General features: G+C 39.9%; 1 protein-coding gene across 27 annotated transcripts in view; it reads left to right on the top strand.

The window, feature by feature from the left end:
• The window catches only part of NRXN1 (neurexin 1), a 633,366-nt gene that overhangs the window by 559,919 nt on the left and 46,388 nt on the right, over positions 1 to 27,059 (top strand). The window contains exon 1 of one of the 27 annotated variants that reach the window (XM_052668977.1): positions 7,732 to 7,786. The exons of 24 other annotated variants lie outside the window; for them this stretch is intronic. In XM_052668977.1, coding sequence (XP_052524937.1) covers positions 7,775 to 7,786 — 12 coding nt within the window. In that variant the 5' untranslated portion in view covers positions 7,732 to 7,774. Of the gene's footprint in view, positions 1 to 7,731; positions 7,787 to 26,884; positions 26,979 to 27,059 lie in introns of those variants that run through there. 2 more of the 27 variants (XM_052668911.1, XM_052668840.1) reach the window with 2 other exon arrangements.

The raw sequence follows: 27,059 nt of genomic DNA on the forward strand, positions 1-27,059 counted from the left end.
AATAAAGACAATGACTTGAACCAGTTCTCATTCACTCTTTACTGAAAGTGTTTTGGTTTGCTTTGTTTTTCTAATTAAGATGTGACACAAGGTGAGATTCTGATTTCTGGACCTTTGTTTTGTAACAAAAATGCAAAACGAGTGAGTGAGCTGTATTACTTCCGTCCATGTTGAGTGTCTGTGAATTGCACTCTACAAAAGTTCACCAGCAGGTAATGTGTAATGTCAAATGCAATCTGATTCACTCATTTTAAGTAGCTCATTAATTGTTAATATCAGCATTCGCTTGATTGTGGTTCTTTGTGACAGGCAGAACATTCACTGGTGATCTTCAAAGAGATGGCCCATACTTTTGTTTGCTACCTCCTACTTTTTCCTGTTGCTGTACCACATCTGTGATGGTTAAAAGTATATGAACAATGTACAGATTGTTTTTCTCTGAACCCAAATGCAGCATTTGCCATAAAAGCCTGAATTAACTTATTGAGAAACTGGTCTTTAGGATCTTGAGTAGAGAGTAAGTTTGGACATGGAAGACATTTTGAGAAAATATATAGAATAATTCAATCTCAGTGAAATGTCTCACAGTCACAGCAGTCCTGATGAAGCTGGAAGAAGTTTCTACTTCTACCACTTAAAACATATATACTCTGACCATGAATAAGAGCAGAATGCCAATATCATAGCATGGTGGTATAAACAACAGTTGGTATGGTTTTTCCCAGTTAAAATCCATGACTGTTTCCGAGTTCCTAGCTCTAACTTTAAAAGAGTTGGGATGAACATGGCTTACTTTCCTGCTTGTGTTTATCCTGTGTACCAAAGCTTCCAGCAAACTGTCACGTCATGCTGGAAGTGGTAGGTTTTGTACTTGCACTCTGGAAAACGCAGTGCAAACACACACTGAAAGTACACACGGTGCCACGCAGTAATTGCATGCACTAACTTTTGCCCACTACGGACCAGGAAAAGATGGTAACTTACAGGCTGGAAAATTCCAAGGGCACTGTGGACAAGTTTCTTGGCATTGTCAGAGCTCCCATGCTTTTTGTGTCTTTGAGAGGAAGCGTTTGTCAAAGAAACGCAAAAAGCCATTAGTACAATTCAAAGCAGTCAAAGAGCTATTTTTCAATGTTGTAGTTTAATTATAGATGAGTATGCTCTGAAGTTGGGTCATATGTGTATCATCCTGGCACCAAAAATGGTCAGCAATGAAGGGGCAACAGATCCTTGACTGACTAAATGAGTGAAGCATTCATTAAATAGTCTCTTACACTGAGTGAAATTCTCAGACATAGCAGCACAACTCTATCGACTTGCTTTGCTTTCAGTGTACTATTTGGCATCAGTGTAGACAAGAGGAGAATGTAAATCATGAAATTCTTTCTACACGCTATTAGAGGCAGCCTGTGTTTTGAACACATTCATCACTCCATTCCTTCAGATATAAATTTACAAGATGCCAAATAATACATTCAGAGCACAAAGGAAGTTGTTGAAAAGTGGGGATGACAGCACAAATGATCCGGGAGACAGAGTTCGGGCTAAAAGAACAAGAAAACTTTTAAACAAAGGTATCTGTGTGGATTTAACATACAGTACTGCCACCAGCACTGAGATAAATCTGTGCAAAAAAAAAGAAAAGAAAGGAGGTGCTACTGAGCTGGGAAATTCCACTGTGCACAGTGACAGCAAAGCACCTGGCTTTGCAGTCAGCCCCGTTAACTGCAAGTTACACAGATTGGCATCGATAATGTGTGCTGCGTGCAAATTATCAAAAATTGAGGCACCAAATTGGTGTTTATTTATACAAAACCAATTAAGAACAATGTCAGCAGGTTTTTACTTGGAAAGACTATTTCGTTTGAACATGATCTTGTCATTGCAGGCAGTGTGTGAAGTTTGCTGTTCTCAAATGCAGGTGTTTTACAGTACTTAACTATTACCTGAAATCAGATAGGATTTGATATAATTGCCTGCATGGAGATGTCTGGTTCCTTTTTGCATGCTCTGAGTTATCTGGGTCATCATAGATGTTGCAGATGTGACACAGGACTTAAGGGAGCACTCCATAAGTCACTGGAGGTCGGGCTTGCTGCTCTGAAGCAGAAATCTAAAAATTGAAGGGGCTTTATTGACAAAAAGGTAATCGCCTCTCCAAATTTTCTGCTTAAAGCAGGATCATTCTCCTAACAAAGTCACCTCAGTGATGTTAATAATATTTGCCTTGTAACAGATTCTTTTGCAATCAGCATGTCTCTGTGGCTTTTGCAAAGGAGACTGAGTTGTTTTGCAGGAGCCAAAGTGACTTGTTCAAAATCAGCACCCAGCTGGGTGAGGGCATGGGAGAGCTCAAGTCTCCAGAGGCCACCTTTGGAGTTAAAAGCTGTAATTGACACAAGCAAGTTTTACCATATAAAAGAAGTCTGTAAATGGCTGCAGATTTACTGCACACACAACCCTCAACTACATTAATCAGGATTGTCTTATTTTAATCTTATAATATAGCTGAACGTAAAAAACTGTTTCAGGTTAAGCTGCAGTTGTAATTTTCAAACAAACAGGGCTTTTTCTTCTCTCATGGAGGGGGAGAAAGGTAATTGTATTTTGTATGGTGATAGGGGATTTGTGCTGGCTTCAACAAGCTGCTGAAATCAGTGATAACAGTCACCGGCCTCCGCCAACACCGTAGGATAAAGAGCTGCCGCTGAGTCTATTTCTCAGACTCGAACAGAATTGCTTTGAAGGCTTGTGAAATTCAATTTGCAAGAGAATGGAGGATCCTCTCTGTGTAATTTCAAAGTGTGGAAAATAGTAATTGCTTTTAGTCCATTCAGAGTGTCTGTGTGGGGGAGCAGCTGCGCGCTTTGGGCCCCAGCCATGCCCAGCAGGCTGATGTTGATGTCGCTGGGACTCCACGCACCCCATGTCCCTCTGCCACAGCCACACCTTTCCGTGGGCAGGCACGCAGCTGAAGGCCAGTGCCCTTAGCCAAAAGGGTTTCACTATGGTAATTCTCTTTAATTCACCGCATTTGTATTTGTCTCTTGAGCAGGGAAGATAATCCTGCATATGAATAATCAGGCTTGATCTTTGATTTATACGGTGTTTAGATTTGTTCCATTCAGCAGAGAACATAAGTATTAGCGGATTTTTTTATTTTTTTTTTTACAACTTTCCTGCTAGGAATCATCGTTGATCAGATGGCTAGCTTGTCTGCTGGTAATCCTCTTCTTTGCTTGAAGAGCTGACAAAAGCATCTGGGCCTCCCTGGCAGTAATTAGGGTGAGCTAACTGCCTGCTGTGCTGAAAAGTAGCTCTGAGATTTGAGGAAATGAAAGTGCGACACAAACCTGGCTAGCATGCCAATGCCTTGTTTCCTTCATGCAAAAGAACCGCTGCATTCAGTTGCTTTTAACTGAGACCATTATCTTCCTTTTAACTCAGAAGTTTTACTAAACTCCAGTGTTATATCAAGAGCCCCAAGCTCAGAATATCATGATGTCATGTTGTCGGTTGTTTTTTTCTTTGTTGCACAGCTGTAAATCTAGAATTGGTTTTACAAATCAATCAAAAGCTCTCAGTTTTCACACACTGGGTTTAGAAAGCTGGGGAAGAAACCTTCCTGTCTCCAAAAGCTTTATAAAGACTTCTGACTGCAATTGCTTAGCTGATATTGTGATGGCAAATTGTTGGTATTAAACACTGTGAAGCTTTCTCCAAAGTGAAATATCATAGAATCACAGAATGGCCTGGTTTGAAAAGGAACACAATGATCATCGAGTTCCAACCCCCTGCTGCGTGCAGGGTCACCAACCACCAGACCAGGCTGCCCAGAGCCACATCCAGCCTGGCCTTGAATGCCTCCAGGGATGGGGCATCCACAACTTCCTTGGGCAACCTGTTCCAGTGCATCATCACCCTCTGTGTGAAAAACTTCCTCCTTATATCTATCCTAAATCTCCCCTGTCTCAGTCTAAAATCATTCCTCCTTGCCCTATCACTATCCACCCTCATAGACTGCCATCCCCCTCCTGTTCATACGCTCCCTTCAAGTACTGAAGGCCACAGTGAGGTCTCCCCAGAGCCTTCTCTTCTCCAAACTAAACAATCCCAGTTCCCTCAACCTTTCCTCATAGGAGAGGTGCTCCAGCCCTCTGAGCATCTTAGCGGCCCTCCTCTGGACCTGTTCCAAGAGCTCCATGTCAATTTAAGCATACATAAACCTGTAGGTGGAAATAGAAACAACCTCAGGCTCCAGCCTAATAACTTCATATTCAGGAAGCCTTCCTCCCATGAAAGAGAATGAGGAGGAATATGAGAAGAGGCTGCCTGTACCACCATGGCTTTTACCAACTTGCACAGCAGCCTCTGTACACTCACAGTCTCAGATCTAAGCCAGCTTGCTTACCATGGAGTGATTTGCAAGCTGAGGATGTAAGAGGCATGTAGTGAATGGTCACATCCCCAGCACAAGGCTGTGGGGAGCAGCAGCTACTGCTGGCAGTTTATCTACTTGGATTTTGATTTTATTTTTTTTCCTGTAGGAAGAAAACAGTGGTGCAATTTGTGAGCAAAATCCTGTTTTGGCTCCTGCATAGGCTAGGTAAATTAGGGCAAAGCAGCAAGTTTCTTTCATCTAATGGGCTTTTGCAGAGGCTGCATGGGGTTTGTGGTCTTTTCTTTTAGTGCTAAACAGTGTGTGAAGATGCCCTCAGATCCAACTTTGTCTGCCAAATAGCTGATTTGTTGCTCTGTTGACATTTCTTTCCCTGATATTCATTGTAATACCATTGCAAAGCCTCTGTTCTGCTTCTGAAAGCTGAAGCAGCATCATGCAATTTTAATGGTCAGAAATACAAATCTGGCATTAGAAAAAAAAAGAGATTCAGTTTTCTTTAAATCACCTGTAGACTTTCCTTGGAGTCTTTGTTTTCTCCTAGGACTTCCTGATGACCAGATCTCCTCCTGTAACTTCTTAAATGGTAGCACAATGATGCTCCCACATTCCTTCCTTCTCTGCTGGAGCATCCCCTCCCTCACCATGAGGGACATGATGTCAGTGCTCCCGCAGTGCCAGCACAGCTGACAGCAACTGGTGTTAGCTCCTGCAGTTATCTTTCACTCTTCAGAGGTAATTATCAATAAATCTGGATATTTTAAGATTGTAATAAATGCATTTGACACAGTACGGCACCTTTGCTGTCACACTCAGTTCCAAATAGAGTTTGGAATCTATATGGTGATACTTTATGCAGTTGTGTATTGGGAAAATTTGCTCTCCTCTTGCCCTGTGTTGTATGATTAATTTATAGGCAGCCAGTCTGTGCATGGAATTAAACAAGTTCTACATCTTTTTGCTTTTTGTCACCTCTTCATGCTCTGTTTTTTTTGAGAGAGAAGTTTCTGCAAAGCTGTTTTGGCATTTATTTTCCATGAGGAACTTTGTTAAATTATTGAAACAATCAAAAAGATGGCTTAAAAAGTGCAAAATATATTTGCTTGTTTTCCTTCATGAACAGCTGAGTTTGAATACAGATGTAGACACTAAAGTAGATTAGATTCTCAGTTCGATATTCTCCACCACAGTTCCAATCCCATCATTGTCCCAATCCCCACATCTATGAGATAGGAAGATTAAGTAATAATGAAGACATGTCACTGCACCTGCTTTCACTCTATCTCACTACATGCAGTAAAATCACCCATAGTTTTCATTCTTCGCCCTCAGGCATTATCTGTTGTTCACAGCTCTCAACCGAGGGCCTGTTAAAAACACGTTTCCTATCACTGCCTGTCCAGATTTGCCTACAGTTTTTTGAAAACAAGACGCTTTTAAAGGTCTGTCTACATCTAGTAAACTTAAGCATTTGAGTTGATGCGTAGTTTCATTTGTCAGAATGCTAATATTGGCTGAATGGTGAACATCTGGCACATTAGGCAGCTTAGTGGGTACAACACTGTGTGCAACTGGAAAAGGCATGCTTTCAAAGGGTGTTACAGAAAAGGTAGGAGCTCACCAAATTAAGGTTTTCAGGCATGCGTGTGTTCTCTGAGTGCCCAGCTATCGCCCCACTACTGCCAAACAAGTTGGTGGTCCACGTCATGCTTGTGACTTTGCTCAGCAGTTTCCAGCAGCAGCTTCTGGACGTGCTTCTTGCTTCCTTTGCATCCTGAGCTTAGCATGGCATATGCATATGCTGGCACAGCTTTGAGTTCCTGAATAACTTCTCAGGATATGAGATAATTGTGCACTGATGTGATAACAGAGGAAGTAGGCCCATGAAAGGGCTACCAGACCAGAAATAAGGATCTAACTCTGTTATATTTCAGTACTCTTTGAATAAACTGCAGCAGCATCAAGGTTGTATTTTGTTCTGGTACTGGCACAGACTTACCCTTTCAGTTTCCGTCTCTTTTCCAATTCTATCTTATTTCTTTTCCTCTCTGTAAATTGTTCTTCCTCTTCTGTCAGTCAAGACTGTTTATGCAAGAATTGCTTGATTTAAAAAAAAATATATATATTTTTTTACTGCTTCATTAGTACTAGCTATGCTGATACGCTCAACTTTACTGTCCTCCTATTGTCTTCTTCTTTTCTTCTTTAAATTTGTTATGTCAGATGGCCCCTTGTTATTACAGTTGCATCACTGGCCTCACTGGAAAGTCTGGAACCTCATGCAATTCCAGTTCAAATTTATGTTTTCTTAGTCAGTGAATGGAAATTGTATTTCATGTGAAGCATTAATTTATTGTACTCAACAGATGCTGTTGCAATGCATGAAGAATGGCCTATCAGGATTGATATGTTTACAATGAACCACATCATCTAAAATTTCCAATGTGTTCCCATCCTCATCTGCTTAGGTATGAAGCCCTTGGCTTTGAAAAACAGGCTGAAAGAGGAAAGAGTCCTACAGACCCTGCAGCTCTTCCATTAGTGTTACTTACATAAAGAGAGGTCGGTGGATGAAAATAGGACAGGATGAGTCTGGAGATCAGAGTTCTGTTTGTGTGCTGTTGTTCTCTGTTGTCCAGACCGCAAGTGACCCTTCAGCTTGCTGCTGACTCCTGCAGTTGCAGCAGTGGTGGTGTTTCCAAAAAAGCACCAAGTGTTGAGTATTCTCCAGTTTCTATCAGTAGTCCCAGCGCTGATTTGCTCTGGGTTATTATTCTGCATCAAATCTACATCTTTTTAGGTGATGCAGCCAGAACATGAGTAGCAGGAGAAGTATTCAGGATAAATGCTATTAAGAAAAACCAACAATGCAAGCATTGCCATAACAACTGTTCTTTTCTTTTTATCCTGTCCTTTGGTTTTTGCAGTATAAGAATTGTCAGGTTTTCCTCTGCAGAACAGACAGCTAGAAATTCTAAGAATTGAATGGAGATTACGATACGCTCATTTGCAAAGGTTGGAACTCAGAGAACGGTGCCACATACTGTAAGAGCTGAAGGCCTTACAAGGAAAACTGAGTGGCGTGACCATGCATGTATGTTCAGGAAAAGACTAGAAAAGTGGCTTCACAGGAGTCTTAATCTAAGATTTCATTAATATAGTAATAACCCTAAAATTTGGGAATGGCTAGTACTTTCATCTAGAATAATTATTGTATTAGAAGACTTCCTAGGTCATTTTAATTGCTCTCCTGTTGGGTTGAAGCTGTTCTTGTTTTGCATATTCAAGATATTTTAAAACACACGGGAAGGTCATCTATTAATAACAAACGACAAATCTGAGCAGCTCCACTAGGCTCTGTTTTATAGCTTGTCTATGGACATAAAGGTAAGCTTCAAAAGAATAATAATGCCCAAGCTAGTAAATAAAGATATCAGTCATCCCTGCTAATCTATAAAAACTGTGCACGCAAGATCAGGCCATAGATATTAGCTCACTTCATTGTCTGAACAGAGACTTTTCTAAATCATTTGCCCTGTGTAAGAGATTATGAATCAATTGCTGTGAATTGAGGAGTTCTAGTGACTTCCATTTTATTGGGTTTAATCTTTCTCCTGTCATGGGTGTTCCAGGAGTCAGGTCTATTTGTTATGGCTCGCTGTTGATAGCAGAGATGTATTCCCCTATAGGAAAGCTTCTACTGCAAGCTGTAAATTGAAGTTGAGAACTGAATTTATTCTTTCTAATACGGCTTGCTGAATGGCTCAACTTTAAACTAGTCACATAATCTACTTTGTTGTTAATTTAACAATGTTGTGTTTCCATTACTTACATGAATTGCATAATTTAGTTCAAAGTATTGTAACTATTTTTCTTTATATATAATGCTTTGAATAATACTGCTTTTTTTTTTTTTTTTCTATTCACATATTTCACTTGGCTTCTTTCTATGCCAATTGGTGTTGTGAGGTTTGCACAACATATTTGATGGTTGTACAGCACAGGGTTTGAGTGTTTATACCTTGCTCCATTTTTACATAAAGCTGGCAAAGTATTATATATATCATTCAGGATGCAGTAGTTGATGTTATTTCATCTTCTGGCCTATCATTTTCAAACAACACCAAAAAATTGCCTTGAGTTGTCAAAGAAGAATGCATTTAAAGAAAAGTAAGAATGAGGAAAGAACTTGAATTTAACAACCCCAGGTTGCTTATTGAACAGTTTCACCTGATCACTATTAACCTTTGATTAATGCTGTATCATTTTCTAGATGGCAGTAAAGTCCAGTGACTATATGAATGCAGACTGCAGTAACCTGGCAGTGTTTTTGATTGGATAATTTTTGAGATTGCATATCCATTTTGGTCTTTACTAGTATAGCACAAAATCCAGACAAGAAATCAAAGTCATCTGTAATGTGGTTAGCTCTATTCAACATCTATTTATCTTACTGATCACAGATACTGGAAGTGCTTTGTAATGAGGGGCTGCAAGGAACCATCCTATCGACTTACAGGTGGTATTGTGACTCAGGACTGAACTCCAGTGCTGCTGCCTCCTGTTTTTGGAAAGCAGGAGCTCTGAAGTGCCTCCTAAGTGGGAACAGACTCTGACTGTGCAGCGCTGCAGAGTTTGGTAGCCATGCACATTGGCATTTGGAATAAAACTACATCAATAAAAGAGCAAGCAGTAACTTTGGTCAGTCTTCTTAGTTACATGGAGAGAAAATCTTGCAGTGGAAAGCTTTTTATGTATTTTAGCCACTTCACAAGATGCTTGTGAGGGCTTTTTTGATTTCTCATCTTTGACTTTTACTACAGATTTCTGCTTTCAGGATCAATTATTTCTTCTTTGTCTGCAGCCTCTCTTTGACAGGTTTATTCTTCTAACCAGCTGTGTCAGGCTTCAGAGCTGCTGTCCTGAGTAAAGAAGCTTGACCGTCATTCAATTTATATCCTTTACTAGCTAAGCTCATGAGATTCAAGCGTAGGGTCAAAGCCAAAGTGTTCTTTAATTTTTTCTAGTATTGCTGCCAGCCAATGTTTAAATAGAAGCATTCTCCTAGAGTATTAGTGTGCTAAATGTGCAGAAGGCTGAAACATGAGTCTTGTAACTTAAACTCGCCATCTTTTTCATATCCCCAGCTGCTAAACCTCTTCATTTCTGTGTATCCCTAGCTCTTCACAGCTGCTCTCCAGTAGGCCCACAGCAGTGCACAGTACTATTCTTCGGTGCTAGTTTGTGTGCTGGCATGTAAACCCAATTGATACATGACTTTGTTGTGTGGTCTGCCTCTCAGATACTTTCTTTTTATCAGCAATGGGAAGAGTTGTCTTTGCAGAGCACTGAACTTTTCCCCAGTAACATCTGACAGAATTCCTCCTTAAAGAAAAGCATCCTCATTCTCAAACAGTAATGAGATTTGAAGTTCTATAGATACCAACAAGATGACTTGGAGCAAATCCACACACGTACTGATGTCATGGCTGGGTTAGCAGTTGAGAAAAGGTGCCCTGTAAGCCATTCACATGAAACAGCAGCCACAAGGTAGTGGCTCCTGTAGTGCAGGAGTGCTGATGTTCTCCACTACCAATCACTGACAAAGGAAAGGCGTCTTTTTAGACTTCCCTGTCCCTCACCCAAGACAGACATGTCATTTTTACGTCTCTGCCTCAGTGATGCTTAAAAGGCCTTGTGAACATGTGAAATAGAATCCATTTCAGATTTAGAGATTTGCTTTTCTGTTTTCTTCAAATACCTTGGGGCCAGTTTTCTTTGAGATTCCTTAAGCAGTAACCAGTGGAGGTTTAATTTTAGCCCTCGTGTGAAATGAATAGGGTGGAAGTCAGATTATTTGAGGAAGAAGTTTTGTCCAGTAAAGTCAAACTTGAAGAAAACAGTACTGTCAATTTTTTAACTGAGGTGAAAAGATGATGGAAGTTTGGGAAATTGTTATTGGCCTGAAATTCGGTCCTCATCTCTATTTATATGAACACTACATTATAGGCAGATTTCTTGATATTTTCTTTCCATTATAAAATAATGCAATAAAATAACACTGAAAATGGAACAGAAAATGAAGTGAAAAAGATGTGTAAGGAAATGGGCTCTTATTGTTTAAAAGCTAGCACTGAAGTCTCTAATTCAGAGTATTAATTCTTATGCTTCCATAAGTAAGATGAGGTTAAAAATATTTAAAGTGTGTGTGCTGCGAGATTGGACTGTGTGTTGTGTTTCACAACTGATTAAGTATTGTTCCTAAATAAATCTTGCAGTTCTAGCTGCAGTGACATAAATAATAGAACATGAAGGTGTGAAAGAAAATGGTCAATTTGAGTGATACGAAAAGGAGCTATGCTTCATTTGGTGTTAGAAAATAAGTCACAGTACAGATATGATTGCCTTTCCTGAATGGTCGTATAGGATTACTGCTATATAAAGCTCCCCTGCTCACATTTTGCAGTGGCTCAGTGACTTGTTTATGTTGTGCAGTGTATTTTTCAGGTTTCACAAACACGTTAAGGTAATGGTTCTGTACAATTCTGAATGCCAGAACTTTATAGCTCGTTTTGTCATCAGGTTCAGATTTGCTCCCAAATTAGGTGTTCACATGTAGGCATGGCAAAACCAAGCAGAACTCTGATCCTGACAAAGACCACAGCTCACAGATGCAGCTGTCATTTTATTTTTGCCTGCAGTGCTCTATTTTTAAATGCTACGCTTCCAGCACCAAGCACTCAGGAAAAATTCCTTCTTATATCTTAGAAAAATAATATCAGCTTAAGTTACAACTTCTGATCCTCTAATAACCTGTAGCGTTTTTTTCTCATTGATTCTGTTTATGCTACAAGATGATTTTCAACCTTTAGCTTAATGAAAGAAAAACTATGCTTGTTTCTTTATAGCAGATATGTAAGTGGTCGGCAGGTCAAAAATTACATTTACAGGGAAAATGTAGCCTGACTTCACAAGGAAGTCAGATGGACAAATACTGTCAGCTGCTTGTGTTCATTTCAAGTTGAATTCACTTAATGCCTGTGTGTTTGTAATCTCTGCGAGGTTACTTTATTACTCAACACATGTTTTGAAGTGCCAGTCAAAAGGATGAGGGCTTGGGGTTAAAAGCATTTCAGACATAGTAATTCTTAATCAAAATCTAATTTAGAAAAAAATGGCACCTGGATTCAGCGAGGCAGTAAAGTCTTTCAGGGAGTACAGCAACTTTTCTTGACAGTGATTTATGTTCTTTTTTGCTTACCATGCCCAAGTATATTATCTAGGCTGACATGTATATGTACGTATATCAAGTGAGTTCTCAGCACCTGCTACAATTCTCATACTGAATTTATTCTTGTTGATGACTCTGAATATTGGTAGAAAATGAAGGGCACAGTTCCTTGACACATATCAGCTAGATGTAGCATGACACGACTTCGGCACAAGCCGGGTGTATGTTTAGACTCTGTGGCAGGCATAATTAAGAGTGGAATCTGACTGTCATCTGGCCTTGAGGTTTTTCGTGCCATGAGAATCTGGCAACTGCTAATCTTGCAGGTCAACAGACAGCCACCTAACTTCCCTCCTCTGACATTTCAGGGGCTATTTCTGAGTAGACGTGAAACAGGAACTCTGTGGGAAAAATACTGCAGCAATAGACATGACTCCTGAAATCTTCAGTGCAGAGTAATTCAGATTGTTCTGCATAATCTATGCATACATTTTACTGAATGAAAAACATGCAGTGCAATTTGAAAAAATACCTAGCCTGAGTGTTATGGCTGTATGCATTACAAAAATGTCACAATGTAATTTACTAGAGAATGGTAAACTTCCAATGGGTTTTGAAACATCCTGTAAAAATTAATGCAAATACAGCATTCCGACTTCGTGTTTGCAGAGTCACCATGAAACAAAACAAAGTATTTACAAATTAAATTTGATACGATAATGTCCATATAATCTCCACTTATCACTACTGCTGTGTTATACGTAGTTTGTCAATAGAAGTTATTTGTGCACTGGTTTGTCTTTTCCTAATCTCTTGCCCTCTACCTGCAAGACATGCATTTTTGAATGCAAATAAAAATAATAATAATAAAAAAGATAAAAATGCAAATTAGGAGTTTAAGTTCCTAAGTGAATCCCTAAGTGAAAATATGACAAGTCAGTCCAGATCCTCTTAAAACTTGATAAAAACCTTGCAAGCTCGCGTGCTAAAGTATGCATTGATAAAGGAAAATAGGGCATGAGGCAGAGAGTTCTAAAAATGAAGTTTAGACATAATTTGGACAGTTGCATCCAGAATACTCCAGAGTTCCTCTACTTGGAAAAGACTCCTGAACAAATTAATGTTGCTTAGAAATCTGGGCTGTGGAGTTCTCCAAGCACCACAGCTTAGGGTTATCCCAGCTGAACCAGACATGAGGTTAAGTCACTGCTGAGTTGTTTCAATGATTCTCAGCAGTAGAGGCTGTTCTGTCTGAACCTCCTGTCACTGAAGTGTTACTCTGACTTTCCTCCTTGTGGAATAATGCAGCTTTTTGACTTCGTGGACTTTGCTGAACTGGTGTGTGAGCAGGCAGATTTCATCCCTGCAACTCAGTGCCCCACAAAGAGGACAGTTCACACAGATCTTGTTCTCAACCTTTTTCAGTGGAATCATCAAGTTGTTATCATCTAATTATTACATGGAACATTTAATGTGATGTGTGTTATAATTACGAATTTGGCCAAGACGCATTAAGGAAAAATCTTAGTGTTTCATCAAGTGAATGGATCATCCTTCATAAGATGTGTGAGGTTATTTGCAGGAGTAATGCACAGAAGTGAAGAGTTCAGTCTTGATTTATGAAATGCACAAGGCACATTATAAAGCAAATTTGAAGGGCAGTATGCTAAAGTGATAAGGACATCTGGGAGAGGTTCAGCAGTGAATTAAGCAGTGGCATAAGTCATCAGCTGTTCTTTGGTGAAGCTGCATATCAGTGGGAAAGCTATGAAATTTGCAGTGGATTTTGGTTCAGGCTGAAGCAGCTTAGTGCCAGCCCTACCCAGGCCATCAGTGTTGTTCTGGGGATGTCTTTTGTCCCATCACCTGATGGCAGTCACCAGTTCCTTTCCTTCCATGCCTCGTACAACATGACGCCTCTGCAGCTAACAGTGCTGCTCAGCAGCCCAGCCGTGCATCTTATACTGTACAGGGAGTTTACCGTGCTGACTGAGGAAGGGAAAATAATGCAAGAAAAAGAAGATAGAAAAAAAAAGATCTAAAAAAGGCCAGATAAAGTTTTAGGGTTGTCTGACTTCTGCAGAACCTGAGGATTTCTGTAGGAGCTGTCATGTTACCTAAGAGAGGAATGGTCATTCTCCTTCAAGGCTCAGATGATATAGGAAAATCAAGTATACAGCCTTTCTTCACTGGTCACCACATTAAAACAAGTTAACAAAAACTCTCTCATCTCCTTATCCTCAAGACAGGTCTGATAAATTGGACTCAAATACGTTCATGCTTTGAGTTTTGAAGTTGCAGATTGCTTAAGAAGTGAAGAGGGTTGCCTCGATTTGAACAGCCTTCAAATTTCAGAAACAGAAGTAAGCTGCAAGAGAGTTAAAATACAGTATTTTTTAATAGATTTCTATTAATAGATTTTTTTAATAGATGTACTATTTGGAGAAAAACGCATGTTACAAGTCATAGAATCCTAGAATGGCTTGGGAGGAAGGGACCCCGAGGATCATCCAGTTCCAACCTCCCTGCCACCAATCTCCAGATCTGGTACTAGACCAGGTTGCCCAGGGCTCCATCCAATCTGGTCTTGAATCTCTCAGTAAATAAATCAATTTGCTCAGGATTTTAGTGCTTTATGCTGAAACAACCTATTGTCTAAAGATGTCCTTCTTCCAAAGAAATGCAGATTAGGAACTAGAGAGATGACAATATACTTTTAAGGAAGGCATTTGGTACTCTCGCATTATCTGCTGATCAAAAAATACACAGCATGTCCATTTTCCTCCAGTTACTTACAACCCCACATAAATATGTGAGATGTGTATATATATCTGTGACTGCTTTCAAAACAGATATTACTTGATGTTTCAACTCGCTGAGCTTATGCCATAGAAGGGTGGGTGAACGCGTTCAGAAAAATTTAGTAAATATAAAACAAATGTACTTGAAGACAGTCAGTTATGCATGACTTTGTCATCCTGTGATGGTGCTTTGGCTAGATAAAGGTTTTGTTGTGTGCAGTAGAAAATACAAAGATGAGAAATGTGAATTTGTACACTAGGGATTAAAAAAAACTATAGATGAGGTCATGCGCTGCAAGAGTTAGAAAAACAAAGGGGCATGGGGAAATAAAAAGCTTTACCAGCATGTGATATCTGACGTTGTTGTCCTTCTCTCACCCACACAACAGATCATTTCTTAATTCCTCCATATGTTTCCTCTGTATTTTACATTAATTGTCATACTTTGCATAATCAATTTCATTCATCTAGATTTGCTCCTGTACTGAAATGTTCTGACTGATTAGTCTCTGCAGCCTTCTACTTCAACTACTGAATGATAACTATCTTTCCCCATAAAACCTACTCCTCATATTTTTTTTTCTGAAGCAACTACATTTCTCAAGCTGCCACTAGTCATAGGAATTTAGCAGCATCCTTGTATCAGCTAATTCCCCCATATCTCTGTCATTCCCTTCTAGTAATAAGTCTTACATTCTCTTTCCTGGGAACACTGAGACAAATGATATTTGTGGTTAAACTTTCAGAAAGAAGCTTCAAAGCCATTATAGGCAGAACTGCTCCTGTGAATGTCATAAGCAGCTGTCTTTTCAAATGGATTTTTATATGGTGCACACAAACGTAAAGGTAGAAGGAGGCCTTATTATTTTGCACAGAATGCAAGCCTCATGGACGTGACTGCATTGGCAACCTGCGTGGTTCCAACAGACATCCCACTTGTGTAGCATAAGACTCTAGTCTAGCTCACCTGTTGATTTTATGAGCTCATCAGTATAGGAGAGGAACGACTCTGAGAATTTTGATGAAGAGTTTTTGTCTGAAAGCATTTTTAATGTGGAACCTGATCCCTTCCGTATTTGTGCCCATATATTTATGCTTTCAGTGGATTTTTAATCGGCAGTGGTATTTTTGCCAAAAATGATCTAAGCTCTTGTCTCATTCCAATTATTGGATGAGGTGGTTGTATATATGTATGCAGTCACATTCATGAAAAGCAGCAAAACATTAACTTATTTAAAATACAGAAACAATTGTGTTTTTTTTTGTCTCAATTAAAAGATAGGACCTCATAAGTGGTTTCCTGTGATACAGACAAAACAGAAATGGGTTGGTTTTTGCTTTTGAGAGGTGTTGTTTATTTTTAACAAACACTGAAGATTTTTGATTAGGGAGTGAAAGAAAGGCATCAGATACTAATAGTTTTTAATGCCACAGGCACAAAAACCACTCAGGTTTGGAATGGGCCAGCTAATCTTACACAATTGAGATTACTGTGTCATTCAGCCTCAGCATCTGAACTACCACAAAATAAAAATACAGTATTGTCATTATGAAGCAAGATGTAGCAGTAACCTGTAAGAAAGTAGTTTTTTTTTTGTTTGTTTTTTTTTGTTTTTTTCTAGAGTAAGGAATGTGTTTCAATTGTCAGACTTCAACACTGGTGTATAGGAACTGTTGAGCCATGGCCTGACCCACTGATTGAGCAACTGGGAAAAGGACCCAGTCAGCCCTGGGAGCACAGGTGAAGGCAATTCAGCTGTGTAGCTGAAAGAGGTGCAGCCTGGCTTGCACCTCTCTTAGACCCCTTCTAAAGGCTGACTGCCACTGGGGAAGGGTCTCTTGTTGGAGATCCCTCCTTGTGGAGTTTTCCCTGTGAGCTTGGCTCCTCAGAGATGGGCAAGTACTTTTCATTCTCCTTTGTAATGCCTTTCCATCATGCTAGTCCCTTTGTTGTTACGCTTCCTGTATCACTATTTCACAGCACTGATTTTTCTGATTGTTGCAACTGGGAATGCAATTGGTTGAAGTATATACTTCTTGGTTTTCAGCTGTAAAAGTGTCTATAAGAAGCCAGTACTTGTAAGAGGAAAAACTGCATGACCATAGGCCTCTTTGTCACTGTACAGCTACCTTTCTTTTGCTTTTTAGGCTAAATAAATCTCTTTTGAAGGCTCTGGGGATGGAATTTCTTTGGAGACCAACGCAAAAGTAGTTCTGTGAGATGAGAGGTGTTAGTTTCAAGGTGCTTAACCACACATATTTATAGACTGCGTACCTTATCAAATAGCTCATCTTTCTCCTCAGGACCTTATTGTTAGGAGTGGTTCTTATATTCTGCTTTTCCTGTGGTTCGGCTATAGGGAGCTTTACTATTTCATTTGTGAATGCTGCACGAAGTGCATTTAAAAGTACGTTACTTTGTGGTCAGTTACAGGTTTTGATGTTACAAGAATGACAGTACTGTACATTTACATAGCCTATTGCTTACAAAAGATTTCTGAATGCTAAGAAGGGCACGCTCATTTTATCATATGATGGGGTTTATTGTGTCATGTACTTGTCAGAGGATAAATGATCTAGGAATGATCGTTCTCTGCCTGAAAGGTCAAAAATCCCACAAATGTAAGAGGCCGTGATCCTCAGTGCTGTCTCATCTATTAAGCTTAATGATATCAGTTTTCTGAGCGAAACGGATTGCAACGTTACCTCATCTTACTGCAAGTCTTGTCTTGATTCTGCTACTGCCTGTAGGTAGGTGAGGAGGGGCAAACTGCAGAGCATCTGCAGAGCTGCTTGGCTAAGTTGCGCAGTTCTCTTGGACTTAGTGCTCCTATGGCCATAGAGTTAGTTGGTTGGCTGGTTGAGTTACCTCCTCTAAAGGTACCTGGGCAACAAAGGTCTTTAATAAGCAGAAACGTTTCTCCCGAGGGCATGAAGAGAAAGGAAAAGTATTTCCAAATGCCTGCAGATGCATAAGCTATCCTCCTTACTCATGAGTTGCTTTTCTAGATCATTGTATATGAGCACACATTCGTAGTGATTTGCCAGTAGGCTTTTAGCCACACTACATTCTGTTAGGCAAGACTGTGAGTTTTATAATTTTTAATTATTATTTTATAAGTATTCAAAGTGGGAACAGGCTTCTATTATTTATTTGCCGCTCTTCTTGAGGGTGAAGGGAAATGAGGAGAGGCTGGTGAACACTAAGCAAATAAGAAACTGTAAACTGTGCTTTTCCAGCCAATAAAAGTTGTTTTAAAAATTTTACTCTTCAGATTCCTGTTTGATTCTAGTTACTGAGTCTCATGGGAAAAAATGTATCTTTATCTTATCCTGTACTGCATGTTCAGAGCCCTTGATAAATTAACAGAACAGTTACTCAGGAGAAAAAAGAAAAAAAAAATAAATTGGATTTATGTTTATTATGCAAACATATCTTCCATATTCTGCATAGAAAACACATTTAAAAGGCCAAAAATAGTAATAATCCTGCTCAGGAGCTATTCCAAGTTAATATTAATACAGAGAATTGAGTATTCATTAATAACTCCTGGATTCTTATTAGGATTGTTTTATTATAACATGTAATTTGCTTGAACTGACTACATCTTTCTCAAAATAGTTCTAATTACAGAAATAAATAAATAAATAAGCTTAGTGAAGATGCTTACACAACAGTGCAGCCGTTCTCTCTGTGCCAACTGGAAATCTATTCTTAACAGATGGAATTTGTCAATCTGCAAAGAAATAACATATGAGGCCTTTGCACCACTTACAACATGATTTAACCTGTCTGAAGTACCAGCTCATTTAACTGAAAGCATATTTTGGAGGAATTCTGTATATGAACATGGTATACTGTGGGTCAGAACACAAACATGGTCCACAGTATTTACTTCTCTCTACAGTGATTGTAACGTTTATCCTTCTTCCTCCTGGTAACAGTACAACTGCAAATTATTTTGGCCTCACTTCTATTTTTCTCTTTTGTTATCATTCTGCCTCTGTTTGTTCCTGTCTTTATAAATCAGTAGATATGACATTAATCCAAATTCTGATTCGGGGTAAAGCTATAGCTAGCCAGAAGACGAAGACTTGAGAAACAGCCTACCAGGTACTGAAAACCAATACTTTGCACCTAATTGATGAGCTGGCTGATTGCAAGCCTCGCCTCTTTCCTGAGTCTCACTAGCTTTAATGAACAGAGTAAAAATGTAGCCCAGAAACAGCTCAAAGTGAAGGTGTGCTGATTAGACATCATAAAAGGGTAACCTCAATATGGAGAAAATGACAGTACCACACTGATTGACCCTGTGGACTGGGATACTAGAAGAGAGATGAATTCATTGGTATCAAGGGCAAAATCACATACTTAGGAATAACAGGATATCCAGCTACAAGAGATTTCCCAGACAGATTTTGGTTCCTAGCAGTGCTCTGTGACTTTGAGGGGCTGTTTAAAACTTCTTTTGCATTTCTGACACCAGAAACCCTTCAGTGGTTTGCGACTGTTAGACCTGAAGCTCCTCAGAACTGATATTGTCCTTGTATTTTGCACTAAGTAAGCATTTAGAAATGACATCATAAATAAAACAAACTGGAACATCAGTCACGGCTTCCAAGGTAAAATAAGTTGGAGGTGAAAATTATATCAATAATAAGTGTGTCGACTTATTGATGTTTTATTAGATACGTATGTATTTATATATGCTTGTATACAAACAGCCATTTCCATCTGTATCTTGTGCTGTTTTTTCTTCACAGAAGTAGTCTGCTTCCATCCTGTCATGTCTTATTTATTTGATTTTTTTATTTTTTTTTTTAATGCATTGGCTACAGCAATGTTCTGTTAAATATTGAAAAGTTTCTGATTTAAACCTGACTGTGGTTTGAGTTGTAAATACTTCTTATAGACCTATCAGCTTAAATTTAACATTAGGTTTGCTTTATTTATTTTTATTGTTTTAATTTTGTTGCAAGACCAAGAAAGGATATACTTAGTTCATTAACAGTAAATGAGGAAATAGTACAGCTATGCTGTCAAGGAAATGAAAGAGCATAGAAAATACATCCAATGCTATTTAATTAATGTCTTTACTCTGTACTGTCCTACTTTTTATTCTGCATTCATATTTAAAACACAGAAAACAGCTTCAGTAGACAAAGAATAATTTCCCTGCTTACTTTCAATTAAATAAATACATTTCTAGAACACAAAGAAAAAAAATCAATTATATCTTTAAATCCAGTGGTACTGTCTGGTTTTGTAATGTATGAATATAAGAGATTTTGGCAGGATGTATATTCCTACTTCTTTGTTGGTAAGAGTGTAGGTGTTAAAGCTGCTTACTAGGTGGCATAAAGAAGGGTGCTGTAATGGAGCCCTTGCTGGACCAGCAGTTGGACAGTTGTGCTTTAGCTCCTCTTCCTATGGCTTCAGCAGAAAAACTTCAACCTGATGAGGTGTCTGGAGGGAGGATAACATACCCTATTCCTTCCCTTCTTTGTGCAAAATTCCTCCTGTAGCCATAGAACTCTCACTAGCACAGGAGAAGGTGCCACCTCCACCAGTCAGAGGGTACCCTGCTTCCAGGGCTTAGCTGCAAGTTTCTCTGCAGACAAACAGAAGCAAAGCCAGATTTGCATTTCACTTGTTTTGATTCCGCTACTTAAAAATAATCTCAGGTAGCTTTTTTATTTTCTTGAAAGCTGCTTTGTACAGGCTAGCCCTAGGTGTTTGTCAGATTCTTTGTTTTCTAGTCTTATTCCCTGCTGGCCTCCTCAGAAGCTGGTTAAATTATGGGGATTATTCAGAGCTGCACTGGATAATAAAATGGTCTATTGATTAGTAGAGTTCTAATTACTTGTCTTTTGGTATGAAAGAGAAATAAGAAGATTTGATAGTAAACAATGAAGAAAACAAAGAGGGTGTTTCCAACGTATGTAGGGTTATACATGCCCAAGTGTGGCCTTGTACCATGAGTGCTGTGACTTCAAATTTATCATCAAGAGCTTATTTGAGTGTTTACACGATGGTGACGTGCACAAACAGACTGCTTGAGGGATAAGCAGCCAAAAAATATAGCTCCTTATTTTTTTTCTTGTAATATTCTGCACATACACTGGAAGAGTAACATTGTGATGAGCAGTATGTTTTTGACTTTTCGTGTCTTGTGGTAACAAAATTGAAGTTAATTTGTTGTTTTAACAATTATGTACCAATTGAATATAAACAGTGTCACAATTTCAGCTTGAAAAACAGTGAGCACCACTAGGTAATGGAACCCTTGCACTTGCATCATGTGCCTATATACTGTAGTATATATGCCTCTAGTCTTTCTTAAAAAAATGAATAATATGTACTCTACCTTCAAACTAGTTTCCCTAACAGATCTTGCTCTTAAAGATGTGTAGAAAAATGTTAAGGAAGCAGGCCTTCAGGTCTTGCCTGGGAGGAGAGCAGTGCTGGCATCCGCTCTTTCCTTCTGCTGAGCACCAAGGTGATGGTAGCAGTGCTTGCCAGATGAAGCTGTGTTCTCACTTGTGCTTGGAGGTGACTGTGCTTCCCAAACAGGTGTGAAGTGGAGGCCAGACATTGGGATGTTTAGAAAATAAGGACTGAAAACTTGGCATATCCCCTGTTGGTTTCAGGGGGCCCAGAGGTTCTCAGTGGCCCTTTAATACATCTTCCATTGTCCACAGAAGTTTTCTCAAGAATTTCTATGTACTGTGCAATGCAGTCCTGTCTTTTTTTTTCCTAGCTTCTTTTTTAAAATGCTGTGAATTTCAAGCAAAACCAACCAACACTGCCTAATAACTATTCTGCATAGTTCTTGCCCATGGCTAAACAGCTGAGCCAAAGCAGTAATTTAATTAAAGTGTGAAAATCCTCCTAATTCTGTCAAAATAATCAAATTTCTTTTTGTTGCAACTCTTTCATTTTGTTTTACTAGCACTGCCCAAGTACCAAAGGCTCAGCTTCCTGTTCTGTTATGCTTTTCTAGAGAATGTGTTTCTCACTTGGTAATGAAGCATTTCCCACTGATTTTTTATTCTATCCGTGGGCTGATTTGACTAGAGTGCAGGCTCTTTTTGTTTGCTATTCTTCCGTGGTAAAACCATCTCCTTTTAAGCCTGGCTGCTGGCAGTTCAGTGTCTTGTAGACGCAAGCAACCTTGTCAGCTCATCCGTCTGCTCCATCCCGTCACCTGCAGGTTGGTGTCAGACCAAGATGTCTCTTCTAAATGTGAATTCCTTCATTAGTTCTGCACGCTTTCTCCAGGGCTGTAATTAGAGCCCTTCTGATAACCAGCACACAACCGCATCCATCATTTAGCTCTTCCTTTGAAAGGTTTCTCTCTCGGTGTTCCCATCCCTGTCAGCTTACAGGTGGCTCAGTTACTTTTAGCATTTCTGCCTGGATCCCTGATCCACATCCATCATCCTCCCCATAAAGACCAAGACATCCAACTTATGGAAGTCCTTAGCATTGCCAGGGCCATGGGATAACCATTATCTTCATATGCGGGTGAGCAGCCAGCATTACGTAGTGTGAACTTGAGAAAACATCTGTGTAGTTATTCAGCAGCTGCTTTATTTTTCTGTGGAGCACAGAAAAGAAACGGGGCCCCAATTCTGCTGTTTACCTGACAGAACAGTCAAAACAGGCATCTGATTAAAGAGGCTGCAGCAGACACCCAGCCTCAAGTGGGCTTCTCCACATTAGAGGATAATGGCAGCGTTTACTAGCAGCCAAAGTAATTATTTATTAGGATATGAAACCTTTAATTTAGGAGGAAGGTTTCACATTCAAATATATTTTTTCCCTGTACTCCCACACTGTAAAATGCAGCAAGGACAAAAATTAATGCATTTGTACATCTATTTCTAAGTTACGTGGGTGGCTCTGAAATGGTATGATTTTAAAGTCAAGCAAATAATATACTCATAGCAATCTTCTTTGAACCAGGAAGGTTTTAGACACCTGAAGATCCAAATCAATCAAACCAAATACATTACATTCTCTGCTCTGTTAGTTTTAGATTTAAACAGTTTTATGAATGTGGAACTGCAACAAGAATTCCCCAGTTCCTCAAAGCTGCTCTGGTAGAGCAGGGCAAAGCCATAGTTGGAGCAAATACACTGGAAGGCTATAACTTTGGTTTCCTTACCACTCCCTTAACAGTTGCTATCTGGTATCATACAGAACACATTTCATCATCCCATACACATTTTGATGCCATTCATGTAGAGGTCTATTCAGGAAGGTAACGTCTTTACTGACTTGCACTCTGCTACAGCTGGTTAAAGTCAGAGATTGTAAGGAAGGACAGAAGCACTTTGAATCAATTCATTTGTGAAATACAGTATCCTATGAAAATATTTAAGAATCAGGTCAAGTGTTGACAAAGGTATAAATAGTTTCCCTGTTTACAGAATAGCCCCACTGCAGTTGTTTTCAGTTTATTTACTTATACACACACAGGTGTGCATTATGTACCCTGAAGGACAGAATACAAAGATTTTCTTTTTTATTTATTTATTTATTTTTTTGCTGGTTATTGTTTGCTGGCAAATAAAAGATGACTATGGAAACTGCAGGATACAGTCATAGGGAAAAGTAGGCATTCCCCACCTTCTATCCCAGATTACATTGCTGCTTGAAGAAGGAGAGAAGCTGAGTACAGTTAGACATTCACTTCTCATCCACTGCTCTGAACCTCTGGAGGTAATTCAGGCTCTTTAATAAACACAGGGTCTGGACTACATCCACTGAAATGGATGAAATGATCACGGGTGGAGAAGAGCAGCTGTAGAACTGCTGGGTGTTGGTTTAACGCACCTAAGAGATAGGTTCACATCCCTGCTCTATGCTTCTAGTGCCTCTCTATCAAAGAAGAAGATGGACACCCAGAAATCCCCCTCTGAGAAGAAAAAGCTAAGCTTTTTTAAGACTCTATGACCTGTACAGAGGTGCAGAAATTAAGGATTTCTGAGAATGTCCTCATGAGCCTTTGAGACAATAGGCAGCCAGGTGCAACTGAAGGCAGCCTCAATGCTTCCTGGATTGCTTAAGGGGTAACCTCAGCCCTGTCCTCACGTCATGCTCACCTTGAATTAAGGAATAGCTGCATGTCACACCTGGTGTATTTGTGTAAATACAGAGTGAAATAGACCCTTGCAAAGAATTGATGTTGTCATTCCAGTTTAGTTTTAATTAACAAAGAGCAGTTGTGATTCTACAGAATTTCAGAGCACTGCTTTGTGTTTGTCTCAAATGATGTTTGATTCTTTTCCACGGGAGGATATCTTACACTGCTTTGTATCTACTTTTTAGATAGGATCTGTCTAGGAGCAAAACTGCTTATTATTCTTTTACAATTGTTCTGCTTTAAACGTGCTTCCAGCAATGTGTAATTTTGCCATTGCAAAAATGCTGTTTTGCAATTGTTTCCTCTTAATCATCCTCAACAAGATTTGCAATGCAAATAGCTCACTTCTTCCCCCTCCCTAACTGTGTATTTGCGGATCTTTGCATAAAATTTGCCCTTCTGCCCCAGAAAATGCAGTGAGGACTTATGACTAAACCAGTGTGAGCCATCAGGTAGTGTTTTGCAGGGGCAAGAAATGTAATTTATGGAGACAATTGAGACAAAATAAATGTGTCTGATATAATTAACATAATAGCTGCATATCATCCAGTCTTCCCTGTGTATTATTATGACTATTTATAAACCAGGTACACAAGGATTTGAAAGAGTCAAAGAAAGTTAAGGAATAAAAAGCAGGTGGTAATAAGAAATAGGGAATGAAAATATGTATGCCTAGGAAATGAGTGCTTTCATTTGTTTCTAGGTAGTTGAGGCATTGGGGCTGAAGTTCATTGGCAGCTGTTAGTTCCCTTTAGAGGGTATTTTTTTCATATATATATATATATATATGAAAAAATATATAGGAAGCTATATATATATGTAGCTTCCATTGAATTAAAGAAGAAGGATATTGGCCTTTCGAATGGGGGAAGGCAGATCCCTTAAAGATTTTTATCACTATTGAGCTTGTTTCCAAAGACTTGTGGGAGTAGGGGTGTCCGCAGGCCAACCAAATGAGTGTGGTTTGGCAAAAGCAAGATGGGGTAATTGTGGCCTCTGGGAATGAAGTTACAGGCTTTGTCAGAAATGGTAATTTTGTCACGGGTGCAGAGCATGCTAGATGTTATACTGATGACAAATATCGGTGCCGTCGCTTTGTATTTCTCAGAGTTTGGTAGTTTAGCAGACTGAGTCTTGCAGAAGTCTCCAAAGGGAAAGCAAAAATGTCACACTGGCAACATCCCAAGTGCTGTCCCAGCTCTCTTGTGACAGAGTAAGGAGACTTCCTTCATCCCTGTCTTCTCTCAGTAAAACTGCTGAAATGCCAGAGGAACTCCTAAGGAGGCCCAGAAGTTTTTATTTAAAAATAAAAGTCCTTCACAGGACTTTTGCCACTTAGAGCCTTAGAAGTGTTGAGTAACATATTTTGGCCTGTGAAGTGGCTATCTAGGATTGTGGGCATGGATGCCTGTGCATGGACTTACTGATTAACTCATGCGTTTTGTTTCTCTAGCCATACAACCAGCAGTGCTTGTTGTTTGTTCATACGGAAAATAACTGTGTATAAAAACCTCACTCCCACCTGTAGTTGCTTTTGTTTTTGCTCCACCTTTAGCTGAATTGAAGGCCCAGTTTTTTGTTGTTTTTAACATAATGGGATGTTGCAGGAAAAAAAAAAAAAAAAAAAAGAGTATTTTTGCTCTTGAGTAAATCTCTATAATAGATAATTTTAACTCTGTGTTCTCTGCAGTAGCAAGGATTTTAATAGTGCTTAGTCTGTACAGTTCCTGTCCAGTTATTCTAATACATAGCATGTTTACATCAAAATCCATTTTCAAGTTGGCCTATTATTCTTGGCTTTTGAGTTTCAGGGATTTTAAGACTTGTGTGTGTGTGTGTAGGTTTTTCCAGCATAAGGCTCTTACTTCATTTCAATAATGATACAGGCTGTGGTATTTACAACAATCTCTTGTGGTATGAGATAGGCACTGTGTTCCTCATTTACTGTCCCTCACTGCATTATCAAGCAGGTTTTTGAGTGACATTGTGTATGTATTTGGGAAAATGTACACATTCAGCAGAACTCTTAAGCAGAACTTGAGAGCGTATATTAAAGCAAAATCTTCGTGTTCATCGTGTTCATGCATTTATGTTTGTTTGTTTGTTTTGTATATTTGGCCTTGATTCAACACAGCACTCAGGAGTTTGCTTCAATGTACACCCTTACATGTGAAGTCAAGCATGTTTTCAACTGCTTTGCCTTGCTGCACCCGTAATTCTTGCATCTTCAGATTCTGTGTGTAAAGTCTATACTAGCCACACTGCCTATGTACCTCCGTACTGTATCACACTGTATTGTGGCACACACAAGAAAGAAAGAGAACTTAGAAAAAGCTGTGTAGAAAGAGTGAGCTGGTGCTTTCCATGCAATGTGCTTGCAGTTTGTCCTTAAGGTTGCCAGGATTGGGGTCAAAAGCCAGGTTTTGCCACAGTGCAGCTAAAGCAGACTTAGGGCAGCACAGACGTGAATACCTTCTGCGGCACTTCTACCAGCGTTCACTACCTGAAGTGGTAAACTTCTGTAGTGAGTTCACTACAGAGAACAGATGCTGAGCTCTTGCTAGGGACCTGCAAGGCTAATTTCATCAGACATTTTCATAGGCCACGTGTTAAGTGGACACATCTGTTATTCTAAGCTCTTAAGCGTGTCAGACAGGCGAGCCCTTACGATCCAGTAGGGTGAGAGGGATAGGTTTTGAAATGGTCGCAAACTTTTCAACGGAGTGTAGGAGGGGGAGGAAGGTTGTTCGGCATGGAGGTAGTTCATTTATTTGCTTCTTTATTTACTCGATTCATAGAATGGCCTGGGTTGAAAAGGGCCACAATGACCATCTAGTTTCAACCCCCCTGCTATGCGCAGGGTCGCCAACCACCAGACCAGGCTGCCGAGAGCCACGTCCAGCCTGGCCTTGAATGCCTCCAAGGAACTGATCCCGGTTCTCTCCCGTTCCTTGCCGCGGAGGTCCCACGGGGCAGCGGGGGCCGCTCGGCAGCTCCGCTCCTCGGATGATGGCGGCGCTCCCCGCTGCGCGCCCCCGCGCGCGGCCATTGGCTTGGCGGCGGCACGTGGCGGCGGGCACGGCTCCTCTCCCCGCCGCCGCCGCCCGAGCGCCGGGCACTGATAGGCCGGGCTGATGCGCAGGCAATTTATCAGCCCCGTCTCCCGCGGAGGCAGGGAGCGCGCCTGTCACCAGTATTGATTTCAGAGGATGGACTAGATTTCCTAGGATTTCCATTAAGAATTAAGGAAGGGGGGAGGGAGGGGGGTGGGGGGGGAAAGAAAAGGAGAAGAAAAAAAAAAAAAGGGAAAAAAAAAAAAAAAAAAAAAAAAAGCTGTAAGCACGCAGGGTAGCCAGGCAGACATGGATATGAGATGGCACTGTGAGAACTCGCAGGTAGCTTCTTCTCCTCTCCCGGCCGGTGCAGAGTGCAGGCAAAGCACTGCAGCATGCAGGGATTCAGAGACCATTAGGCTG

This window comes from Tympanuchus pallidicinctus, unplaced genomic scaffold, assembly GCF_026119805.1.
Source record: "Tympanuchus pallidicinctus isolate F22 unplaced genomic scaffold, pur_lepc_1.0 scaffold1, whole genome shotgun sequence".
NCBI lineage: Eukaryota > Metazoa > Chordata > Aves > Galliformes > Phasianidae > Tympanuchus > Tympanuchus pallidicinctus.